At 38.4% G+C, this 13,031-nt stretch overlaps 1 protein-coding gene across 3 annotated transcripts in view; it reads left to right on the top strand.

Annotated features, from left to right (window-relative positions):
* Positions 1–13,031, top strand: part of smarcd3a (SWI/SNF related, matrix associated, actin dependent regulator of chromatin, subfamily d, member 3a) — a 39,488-nt gene that overhangs the window by 20,335 nt on the left and 6,122 nt on the right. For all 3 annotated transcript variants that reach the window (XM_053505264.1, XM_053505270.1, XM_053505255.1), the window contains 5 exons: positions 3,101–3,223; positions 3,700–3,795; positions 8,392–8,493; positions 11,227–11,388; positions 11,690–11,787. In XM_053505264.1, the coding sequence (XP_053361239.1) occupies positions 3,101–3,223; positions 3,700–3,795; positions 8,392–8,493; positions 11,227–11,388; positions 11,690–11,787 (581 nt within the window). The remainder of the gene's footprint in view (positions 1–3,100; positions 3,224–3,699; positions 3,796–8,391; positions 8,494–11,226; positions 11,389–11,689; positions 11,788–13,031) is intronic.

Genomic DNA, 13,031 nt, shown 5'->3' with positions numbered 1-13,031 from the left:
AAGTATGTATGTATGTGCGCGGAAAGTATGTATGTATGTGCGCGGAAAGTATGTATGTATATGCGCAGAAAGTATGTATGTATATGCGCGGAAAGTATGTATGTATGTGCGCGGAAAGTATGTATGTATGTGCGCGGAAAGTATGTATGTATATGCGCGGAAAGAATGTATGTATATGCGCGGAAAGTATGTATGTATGTGCGCGCGCATTTCATATGTAGTTGTTTGAGCAGTTAGTAGTATATATGTATGTGTGAGTGTTTCATATATGTGTATGCAAGTGTTTCATATGTAGTTGTTTGAGCAGTTAGTAGTATATATGTATGTGTGAGTGTTTCATATATGTGTATGCAAGTGTTTCATATGTAGTTGTTTGAGCAGTTAGTAGTATATATGTATGTGTGAGTGTTTCATATATGTGTATGCAAGTGTTTTATATGTGTGTGCATGAGTAAAGTTTGATTTAAGCCCTATACGGCGCCTCATAAAAAGGTATATTATAAAACTTAATAAATGACCTTTAGTATGTAAATGGTTCATGGTGAAGTTTTCAATAGTGGGTAATATGGATTCATAAGATGACTTACTGTGTTGATTTATAAAACTTCTAGTTTGAAGATATTTATAAAAGTGTTTTTTAGGGATGTTATAATTGTCAGCTAGTTGTTCAAAAGACATTAGAATTACCTCGCAATATAAATCTTTTATTTTATTGAATACTTTATTTGACCAAAACCTGAATCCCATATTGGCTCTTCCTAGTTTAAATTCACTGTTACCCCAAATTGGTAAAAAGCATGAAAGTTTAAGAGACTCATTTAAAAAAGTATGAGCCTGATACCAAAGTAAAATGGTGTTCCTAGGAAAGGGATATGAGGTGTTTTTAGAAGGTGTTTAAATAACACCTAATAACACCTAATGAGTTATTTTCAGTATTTAACCGGGATGGGATATCTGTATTTGAACAGTAATATATGGCTGCACATAGTTAAAAAAAAAATGAATTAATAAATAAATATTTATTGATATTTATAGCAGCAAACCTTTAGATTTTGGAAGGCAGCATATGCAACATATTGCATTCTCTTATTACTTCATGTAAATTAACTGAAACCAATAGAATATTTAATGCTCGAGTAAAGAGCAAAAACGTTCCATTCCTTAACTGGTATCAAGAGCTCTTACATGTGCCAAAATGCTTATCTCAAATTCAACTGTCCTACTATACTCACTCGTTACAAGGTGCAGCACATAGAACAAGGCTGTATTAATAAAAACCAAATCAAAAGAGTGTTTTTAAATAAACACAGACGTCTGTCACTTTGTATTTGGGGAGCCGACGATAGCTGCTCATTGGTAAGCAGCGAGGGCAGGCATTTTCTTATTCATATGAGAATTTCTGCATTTTTAAGAGACAGAGATCTTTATTTCACTCCTTCATTATTATTTTTGATATATTGGTTTTAGCCTTTTTATTCTCTGCAGTAAAAAGTTATTAAACATTAAGTGATTATCGAACAATTTAGATCGCAACCGATCGATCAGCGCACCTGTAGCTAGTTTTGATATGAAGATGTCAGAACACCCGAGATGAAAGGTGTAGCCGCAGACCAGTCAGGGTGAAGTTGGAGGGAAAAGAGATTGCAGCCGGATGCACTAGGGGAATACTCAATGCACTATGAGTATTGGAGTGGCCTTCAAATTCTCCTGATCACATTTGCTGGGAAAACAAGTCCGAACCATGGAAAGTCCCACCTCCAATCTTACAGCACTTAAAGAACCTGCTACTGACATCTTGGTGCCAGATACTACAGCACACCTTCAGAGGTCTAGTGGAGTCCATGCCTCGAAGGGCCAGGGCTGTTGTGCTGGCAAATTGGGGGGCCTATTCAACATCAGACGGATGGTCTACTGGTATAGCCAGTCGGCGTGTACTGCACAGTTCCATTGTTATGGATGTAACATTTGGACTCATATGGATAGAATAGAAATCCTCAGAGCATGGACGGTGAATTAATTTGTGTAGCATTTAATGTAATCTCTTTAGCTTAAAACAAAATTCAGGTTCTGGTTATTTAGCTTAAAACAAATCAGTTTTTATGTGAGAGTCCAGGTTTACTACAAACTATGTGGATTTTAAAGATAACTGCAGAAAGCATTACACTTGGACCATGAGAGAGACTCAAATAAACACCAAAAGGGTAAATTTAAAAATGGTTGTCATTTTCTGGAATAAATAAATAAATGATTTCGGTTTTAACTGGTGTTATAAATGTTACATTTTCATGTTATGGGTGTGAAGGGTCTGAATCAGTCCTCTACTAACTGTATAAAGAAATGCTTAAATAGTGAATTTATCATGAAACAACTGAAGAAAAAAATAGCCATGAAATGATTAAATCAGCAGTTATTGTTAGCAGCGCGGTTAGCCCTCAGGGTTCCGGGTTTGATTCCAGCATCGGGGTCTGTATGCGTGGAGTTTGCATGTTCTCCCTGTGCTTTGTAGGGTTCCCTTCGAGTACTCTGGTTTCCTCCCACAGTCTAAAAACATACAGACCTAGGCTAATTGCCTCCAGTGTGTGAATGAGCGTGTGAATGTCTGTGTGTGCCCTGCGATAGATTGGCACTCTGTCCAGGGTGTACCCCGCCTTGTGCCCTACTGTAAGTCCCCAGGGATAGGCTCCAGAACCCCCACACCCTTGTGTGTAGGATAAAGTGTTATAGGTGATGAGAGAGTAAGTGAGTGAGGAATTATTATTGATTTTTCTGGTCCTTTTCTCCCTTTTTTGCTCTCTTTTTTTCTTGTAGCTTCCATCATTTTTGTGCCTCTTTGTGATTTTTAATGCACAGCATGTTAAACTTACAAGTAATGGTTTAGTCAGTGTAAGCAGATGTAGTTGCCTAGTATTTGTAGTGTGTCAGTCTGGTTTGTTAAAAGCCCTATGAATAATGCCAACTGTTTTTTTTCCCAGCTTAAGGTTGACCTTTGCTTGGAAATCACATAGTATGCAATATTGCTATGACAAGTGGCTGCAGAAACTGGATAAATACTTGCTTTAAAAGCACTTGACATAGTTTATCTCTTCATCTCTGCCTACAGCAAAAGCGGAAGCTCCGACTGTACATCTCGAATACGTTTAACCCAGCTAAGCCGGATTCGGAGGACTCCGAGGGCAGCATTGCATCCTGGGAGCTAAGAGTGGAAGGAAAGTTGCTAGATGATGTGAGTGAAAACCAGACCTCCCCTAAAAGCTGATTTTTTTTGTTGTCGCACTTTACTGTGATAATTTGTTTCGACCTAATGTTACAGTTATGCATGCCTTTTCTGTACATCAATGTATTTCATGTGTACCTGGACAATTTAATTATTCAGTGATTTCAGCCTGGCAGATGTGAAAGGGCTGATATGACATTGAGATTTGCAAATACCAGTGAGACCCTTCAATGCTTAGTAGCCTTGGTGAAATCTAAAAGAAAACTAGCAGCATGGATTTTTATTCAACTGTTTTTCTCTGCTTCTCATGCATGGTCACTGTAAAGGACTTTTTTTCGTTTTTTTTTTTCGTTTTGCCAAAATTATACGTGCATGCTGCGGAGTCTGTTGATTTTGTAAAATGTGTGTGTGAGTGAGAGAGAGAGAGAGAGAGAGAGAGAGCACTGAAATGAATACTGTCTTTTTTTTTTTCTTCTCTGTATTAGCCTGGAAAGCAAAAGAGGAAGTTCTCTTCTTTCTTCAAGAGCCTGGTTATTGAGCTGGATAAAGACCTGTATGGCCCTGATAACCACTTAGTTGAGGTGAGAATCCATCTGTTCTTCATTCCTGCATGACTGTGACTAATAAAGAGCCTTGGTGTTGGCATTTAGAAGAAAAGGAGGAATCTGGGAGTTCATGCTCAAAATCAACAACATGGTAGCTGAAGCTTGGTCATGATGCTTTTCACAAGTTTTTAAGGAGATACTTGAGAACAAACTGTTGTAGCTATTAAGAGTAACCTCCGAGAGGCGTTCAAGTCAAGCCTGGATTTTTGCATGTGCAGAATAACAGAACACAGTTATGAGAGTAAAACTATCATTATTTCTGTATATAATCCACTGCTACATTAATGCACTCCCACTAGTGCTTGGATACCATCAAGAGAAAGTTTTTTCAGTAAACCACAGCCATGATCTTTGCTTCATGCCTGCTACATGTCTGAAACATTAAAAAAGGGGTTTTACAGCACATTTTGTTTGCAAAGAGTGAATTCTGCATAAAGAAACCCAAAATAAAATGTGTGTGCATTTCAGAAATTAACCCTTAGCTGCTTAATTAAAATTAATACTGTTGTGTTCTTGCATAGCACTAATCTATTAACCTGTGGCCTGGGTGACACAGTCATGGAAGTACCAATAGGTCTCAGAGACACATTATGATCAAATCATTTTCAAAGGTACTTGGGGACACATAAGGCCTTATAACATTTGTCTAATGAACGCAAATGAAATGCATCCTGGGCAGCAATGCAGGACCGTTTAGTTGCCTGCATCATTTCCCTAGCTAGAAAATCTTTGTATGGAAGTATAATAGTGCCAAAATTCCCCAAAGCAAACAAAAACTTGATGCATTAAAATCTTTAGAATTTTTCTGCATTGCAATTTGATTTAATAGGGTTTTTTCCATTTAGATTAAATTGCAATGCATAAAAATTTTTAATTTTTATTTACAATTGTTTTTTTCCAGTTTATGTAATCCAACATGCTATTTTGTTTCAGGGAATTTTGTCCCTGTTATACTTCCATATCCTTGGGACTCAGAAACTGGACTGGGGACACATAAGGCCTTATAACATTTGTTTATTGACGCAAATGAGTCTTTATGCATCCTGCCTGATGGGTGGCTGGGATGGCACATTCTCTCTTCTCTGTCAATCAGCGAGACACCAACTAGTCATTTGTGTCTGAGAGCTCACAAATAACACAGTCAGTGCTTTTAAGTGAGTTAAGCAGCCATGTGACATGGCACAAGCATCAGTTTATAAGTGTGTGAGTGCTAGCTTTACATGCTAACAGTCACCCTCCCTGGTTAGTCGCGTTTAGGGGATAAGGAAAGAATTACTTTTTGAGTGGGAACGGATAAATGACCAAAGTTTAATTTTATATATAAATAATTATTCATATCTTAACCCGGTCTCTTTTGTACGATCTTGAAGGTTGCAGCCTAGCTCTCTAGCCTTCAATATTTGCCAGCTTTGTACACTGATTTTTGGAAAAGAATCACAAGAAAACACTGGCACAATGAGATTTCTGGAGCAAGATAATGTCATTGGATTAAAAAGAAGAAAAAACATGCACATCTTTAAAAGTTAGGGTTTTTATAGCAATATCTTACATAAACCATTGCCCATGACATTTTGGAGATATTGTACTGAAGAAAGAATCAAACTTCAATTTAATTTAATTTTTTTAAGGTGCACAGTTTAAAACTACTTAAAATACTTTTTCTTATTTGCCTGGGTCACCAAACTTGAATCGCTTAACATTTCAGGCTATGTTTTTTATATAGTATATGCTATATATCAGATATTATGCGTTACATTTAAGATATTTCAAAAATTATGTCTGTGCATTTCCCACCCCTCCCTATCATGTCACAAAACAAAAAAGGAATGGGAATGTTTTGCCAATTAAAGGAGTTCCTGGGGGGCCGGCGTTTCATAAATGAAGCAGGCAGTCCAATCCTGGCTCCAGTGTACTGAAAAATCTTTCTACCTTGATGATATTCACAACACTGCGATAAGAGCATTAGTGTAGCAGGATATTTTATTAAGAAATAAAGGGAGTTGTTACTTTCATAACTGTGTTCTGTTATTCAGCACAATCAAAAGGTCCAGGTTGAAATGAATGCCTCTCCTATTTAGAAATTTAGTAGAAACTGTCTCCAGGTATCTTGAATGAAGCAGATACTTCTTGTTGCTTATTGTGTGTTTTCCACTTCAATAAGAGGTCAGGCTCTTCCGATTGTGTTATGGAAGATGAAACCTAGTTTCATTGCTGCTGTTAATGCAAGCCTGAGCTTTTTTCTTCTGCATACATTGTTTACTGAATATTTATAGATGCTTTAATACTTATGCATAGGGTATAGTCTGGTCAGTTTACTTCTGTAAAAGAGGGCTTCGTTAGTACTCTTCTTTGCCTGTTCATTTGTTCGGCGAAGAGAAACGCGTCGGGGGTGTATTTATTCACAGTACTTCAAAGTGTCCTTGATGCCTGCAGGTTTTTTTATCAAGCCACATACCAAACTGCGGTATGTAATAAAACAGTGATTTACCTGCTCAGAGAGGCCTTGAGAGCTTATCCTGTGTCCAACAACACTTGAGCAATGAGTCACAGTTATTATGCTCGGGTGACCATTGGGAGATCGTAAATGGTCCTTGACAATAAAGAGTTTTAGTTGAACTCTGGACAAACAGCATTCTATCAACAACAAAAAAACATTTTAATAATGATGCTATTCACTAACTAACTAACAGAAGTGCCCACGTCTTTGAATCAAGAGCACAATAACCGTGCTCTGTTTAGACTTAGCAGAGCAAATTGCTTGGTCAAATCCATTGCTTCAATTATACTCTTCTGAAAAGCCCTTGTGTTAACATACGGTCCTCTCTGGAAGCACTGGAACAGCAAGGACATTTCTTTTGTTTTGCTATACATTGCAGACGTTTGGGTCTGAAAACGTTGATCTGAATTCAGCTTTCATTTTCTGATATTTACATCCAGATGCACCATCCGGCCAAAAAGAAAGTGGCACTCTCCAATTTTCTCTGAAAGCCTTTAGCTTTGATTACGGTGCACAGTGTTGTTGATGATCCCAGAACTGCTCTTTCACAAACTTAATTCTGGAATATGTCCGTGACATTAGTGAAGAAGAACTCCATAAATGCGATACCTTGGTCATTCAGTACCTTCAGGTCATCAAATTACTTCATTTGATTGCCACATGATGTTGCTGGGTCTAGACCTGACCAACTGAAGTAACCCCAGATCATAAGCCTCTACAGTGAGCACTATGCATGATGGGTGCATCACTTTATGCTCTTCCCTTCATACCCTGACATTGAAATAGGATCAGTCTGGACTCATGACTTTTTTCCTATTGCTCCAAAGTCCAGTCTTCATGCTACCAGGTATTTTTATTTCCCTGATTAGTCTCATTAACAAGAGGTTTTTTATGGAAACACAACTACTAATACTTTTAGTATTAGAGTTTTATTGTTTTTTTTTGTTTTTTTACCATGCAACTTTACTAAGCATTTCAGTAATCTCCATTCATCAATGTCTTTCTGAAATCAATAAGTTGAAAGTTCAGCGCAGTCCTTACAGGTTTTAATAATGTATTGGATGTTTTCTAACCCAATTCTACTGTAGTCATTTCAGTTCTCCGTAATTGTTATCAGTACTTGATGCAGAGCAATAATTTGACTTTCAAAGTGGTGACTTTTGGTCAAGGCCATAAAATATGGCATCTTTTGTTTGAGCCCAGACATTTTTTTCCAGCTGATGAAAAATATTGGAACAGGTATGAGACGGGTGTGTCTTGTTGCAAAGGAGTATTTGGTAAGGCTGACTTTTAAAACATTAAAAAGCTTTGGATGTCTTTTCTTGGTTTCATCTCGGGGTCATCCCTGTGAAAAACTGGAACTGTGGTTAAAAATGATAAACCATTATAAAGACCAGAGAGCTGTCTAAGGTAGAACATCAAGGCATTTAAAAGATGAGAATAGAGTCCATATCAATCAGCACCACTGCACGAGTGTTAGATATAACAATTTGGAATGCTGTGTAAAAGAAAGGGAGCACTGGTGTGCTGCCAGCCAGACGTCAAACATGAAAGGTACACAGATTGCATTGCTCCCAAACTCTGCATTCTTAAATAAAAAAAAGGAAGCTCAGGACTGAGCTTAAAGCAAAGAAAGGTTTAAATATCACTTCAGAGGGTAATTCGGCTGATAGAATTACATCATTTTTCACCCATTTTCAGCCAACATGGATCACTTACTCACTCACTCATCGTCTTGGGGCGCAGGGGGGATTGGAGCCTATCCCAGGAGACTTATGGCACGAGGTGGGGTACGTTCTGGACAGGATGCCAATCCATTTAAGTTAAGCAAGGCCCTTAACCCTCAACTGCTCAGATGTATAATGAGATAAAATGTAAGTCGCTCTGGATTAAGGAGGCCTGCAAATGTAAAGGTGTGGCAAATATTGGAAAATCCTTTCTTTAAAATCCTTTATTTAAAAGAAGCTTTGTGTTACACTGTTTGTTACATTTACATTGCCCCAGTCCGTACTTATAAATAAAATCAAGGGATTGTTTTTAATTCTTCATATATTGTACTCTTTTTGCTCCAACAGTGGCATCGCACTGCCACAACCCAGGAGACGGATGGCTTCCAAGTCAAGAGGCCAGGAGATGTGAATGTCCGCTGCACGCTGCTGCTCATGCTCGATTACCAGGTGTGAACCATACTACTGGGTTATATTATATATCACTCAGCATACAGTTCAAACTAGTTTTGGTATTACGTTAATTGATTAATAATAGTTTGGTAAGACCATTAACAGGCATCATAATAAATCAAATAAATCATCCCTTCTAGCATTGTGTCAGAATAGCTCTAAATGGCGTAGGATTACACCACCCATCAGCCCCTCTATGTCACATGATCACCTCTATGTTCACTGATCACTGAAACCAATTTCCTTCTTCACCTAATTAGTGAAATGGTTTCGGGAATCAGTGTGTCTTGTTGTCAAGGCTTTGTTGTTGCTGTTATGTTTTATTTGCTATGTGTCTGTTTTGTTCTTGATTGTCAAGCATAGGTATTGTAAGCTGTTGATATTGTAGTAACCAACATTTGGTCATTGCACAGCTAGAGAAAGAAATTAACATACTTTCCAACATTACTCATGAAATAATTGACATGTAAGGAATGACACACAACAAATCATGCTGTTATTCAAAAATAATGCACAAATGATTGCCTCAAACCCATTCTTATAATTGTAATTATGAGTCATTCTCTCATGCGCTCTCTCTCTCTCTCTCTCTCTCTCTCTCTCTCTCTCTTTCATTTAGTTATTTTAGTCATTTCTCCCTAAAGAAAGTGGAACGTGTAATTTCTTTCTGTTCGGAAGACTTACTGTCTTACAATCATGAACATTTCTTGAACACAGCCCTTCTGGGATATCATGTGTGCTCCTATCCGATGTCCATATTGAATGTCCTTGGTTGCTCAGTAAATTTACCATCTAATTTGGCAGTGTTTTTAAATTGATTAATGATTATGGGTGTTTTATTTTTTTCCCTTTATAATCTCAGCAGATTAATCTCCTCCAGTGCTGTGCTAACTAATGTACTAGGACTTTTACTTATTTTTTGTGGACCCTGATGTTGCTGATGTTTTTGTATTACTTATAATGCATCTCATCATCTTCAAAAAATATGTTATTAACTTTCAATTTTTGGTCTTTTTCTCACCTTCTGACTTTTAATTTTATTTTTGTATAAAAACACACAGTTGCTTTGGATATTTTTTCTGGTTTCACACTCCGTCATGGTCTATCAAAATGCTAATTACTCACCAATGCCACAACCTGCTGCACTACACTCACTGAGCACCATGAACACGGTCTGGCCTTTGGTACAAACAAGAGACAACCTTCAGTTTTGGAAAAATTAGTCCAGTGTGGAAGTTCCAGAACGTGCAGTTCCTCCAATGACCACAGAAGCCGGCTCTATAAGCGTGTCAATCCCCATGTACCACTCCTAACACCCCCCCCCCCCCATGTTAAAATAAACATAACGAATAATAATAAAAATAAACGAATTGTTTAACTCTTGTTAGATTCCCCATTCATGACAAATGTATGGGGGTGAATGTTTATGTAACTCATCAATTAAATTTACATTAAGCAATAAAAATTTTTATATTTTCTCAGCTAACTGGAATCTGTGAACTCGAACAGGTTTTTCATATATAGTACTGACAATTAACTTGTTAACCCATTCCCTTTTCAAGAGAGCCAACGAATTATAGAAATATGTTTTGCTGTTAGAGTTAAAGTGACCCTGATCTCAAAACTGGCCATAATGTATCTTAGAAGAACGCTGCTCATGCTACCGTGGGAATCTACCCAAAAATCCCCTACTCTACCCACTCATATAATGCCACTGGTATCCATTATAAGTTAGGCTCAATACTTGTGCTAGATGGGCGCATCACTGCCAAGGACCACCAAACCATTCTGGAGGATTGTGTGCACCCAATGGTTCAAACTTTGTTTCCTGAAGGTGGTGCCGTGTATCAGGATGATAACGCACCAATACACACAGCAAGACTGGTGACGGAATGGTTTGATGAACATGAAAGTGAAGTTGAACATCTCCCATGGCCAGCCACTTTGGGGTGTTTTGGAGGAGCGAGTCAGGAACCGTTTTCCTCCACCAGGATCACATAGTGACCTGGCCACTATTCAGCAAGAAAAATGGCTCAAAATCCCTCTGGCCACTGTGCAGGACTTGTATCTGTCGTTCTAAAGAGAAATTGATGCTGTATTGGCCACAAAAGGAGGCCCTACACCATACTAATAAATTATTGTGGTCTAAAACCAAGCGTTTCAGTTTCATTGACCAACTCTGTATGATTAACTGTTATTTTAATAAAGAGCATCGTAGATTTGAGAGTTTCAGACCTGATGGCCTTTCATTGGGTACAGGTAAATAAAAGTAGAAAATGATACTCTTGAGCAATTGGGAATGAGGAGCTTTGGTTGGATATGGGTACTTGACATCTTGGGTCACCATCATGTTTTCCACAAAAGGCTCAAATATCATTCTTATGCTAATTGCATTTGCCACTTGATAATCTCAAGTTATCATGAATGGTACGGTAATTGTAATTGTAACAGGTGAGCAATTAACTTAAGTGTTGATGAGTTTCAATGTGGAGTAGCTGACCATTAAATACATTAGCACTGCAATTCTGATAGCAAGCCTGTCTCTGGGCTCAAAATTGCTTTCAGTGAAATTGGCACTTGCCAGACTAAGAAGAAAAAATTTGTAGCGATAATTAATTTCCGTTGCATTATAAAGCGGCCTTTGGTGGCTCACCTATGCTTTGTTTTGTGGTTTTGGAACTGGCCTTGTTGGGTGCCTTTCGTGTGACTGTTCTATCCCCTATCCTCCAGCCACCCCAATTTAAGCTGGACCCTCGTCTTGCTCGCCTTCTGGGCATCCACACACAGACCCGTTCCTGCATCATCCAGGCTCTCTGGCAGTATGTCAAGACTAACAAGCTGCAGGACTCCCACGAAAAGGAATACATTAGCTGTGACAAGTATTTCCAGCAGGTACATTTACCTACTTTAATACTTAGTGTCTAGCAAAGTGACAGCATAATTATAAGCATTATTAAATGTATTACAGCGTGAAATCCAGACAGAAGCTTTTTATCAAAGCAAACAGGGCATAGAACAGTCATCTAGAGCTAATAAGTGGTAAAGCTGCCAACACGTTCATCAGCTTTCTTGAACCATAGAAGGAGTTCTTAACTAAAGTGCTCAGTGCCATTTATCTAGTAAAGAGGCAAAAAAATAATAATTGCCAGGACTGAGTGTGGTCTAAGTTGACGTTGTCATCTTTATGTTGCAGATCTTTGACTGTCCCCGTCTGAAGTTTAGTGAGATTCCTCAGAGGCTCACTAACCTGCTGCTGCCACCAGACCCAATTGTGATCAACCATGTCATCAGGTACTAAATGGTTTCAACTTAAATGTTCACATTAAGATAGATAAGTTAAGGTATTACCTAATAAATACAGTGCTGTGCAAAAAAATTAGGCAGGTGTGTGGGGAAAAAAAGTAGTGGAATATGAATGCCTTGGAACAGAACAGAAGAGAAATCCAAATCAAATCAGTATTTGGTGAGACCACCCTTTGCCTGCAAAAGTCAATTGTCCAGTTTTTGCAAGTAGGTTGTTCCAAACATGTTGGAGAACTAACCCACAGATCTTCCGTGCATGCCTCATGTAATTGAGTTCAGCGCTCTGTAGAGAGCAAACCAACACTTCCACAACTCCTTGTTCTTGTATGCTGAAGCTTCTTCTAAATGACATGTTTGGGGTCGTTGTCCTGCTGCAGAATAAAATTGGGGCCAATCAGACACCTCCCTGATGGTACTGCATGATTGATAACTATCTGCCTGTATTTCTCAGCATTGAGGACAGCAAATCTCCAACTCCATTTGCAGAAATGCATTCCAAACATGCAAGAAACCATTCCATTATGCTTCACTGCTGCCTGCAGACACTCATTTTTGTACTGCAGCTTTTTGGGAAACAACCTGCCTCCTGCTCCTGCATATGTTTTCGTGCATAGTCGTGTCACTTAGCCTTGTTTCCATGTCAGAGGTAAGACTTTTGGGTCACAAATCAACAATTCATTCATAAAGACCACTTCTGGACAGACTTTGCTGGTCAGTAGATGGGTGTACCTGGGTATCACTGCCTTCTGCCAGTTCTAAAGGCACTGCTGAACATCTTTCGGTGTTGAAAGGAAGTAACACGATCTGTCTTTTGTCTGCTGCATTAAGTTTCCTTGGTCGATCACTGTGTCTAAGTTTCTCAACATTGCCTGCTTTTTCAATATAGCATGAACAGGGTAAAATCCCAGGCTGCTTTGAAATCTTTGCCTGGGAGAGACCTTTCTGGTGCAGTATAACTACCTTGTAGCTTGTTGCTGTGCCCAGTCAAGTACGAATTGATGCTGGTTTGAATCCAAACTGTAGTCACACTAAATATTGATTTCCTTTAGTTGTTTCTTCTATTCACTCACTTTTCGAATTTTGTAAGTTGCTCAAAAAATTATAATAAATTAAATAGAATACAGTGGAACCACGGTTAACGAACACTCCAGATCACAACCAAAAAAATTAATTCCTTCTTGGACCACGACCTAGAAACTGCTATCGCAAGCTGCCACTATCCGGTAAAAGCA

The sequence above is a fragment of the Clarias gariepinus genome, chromosome 1 (assembly GCF_024256425.1).
Source record: "Clarias gariepinus isolate MV-2021 ecotype Netherlands chromosome 1, CGAR_prim_01v2, whole genome shotgun sequence".
Lineage (NCBI taxonomy): Eukaryota > Metazoa > Chordata > Actinopteri > Siluriformes > Clariidae > Clarias > Clarias gariepinus.
Note: the sequence above shows the minus strand (reverse complement) of the source record. Positions and strands in the feature narration are given on the sequence as shown.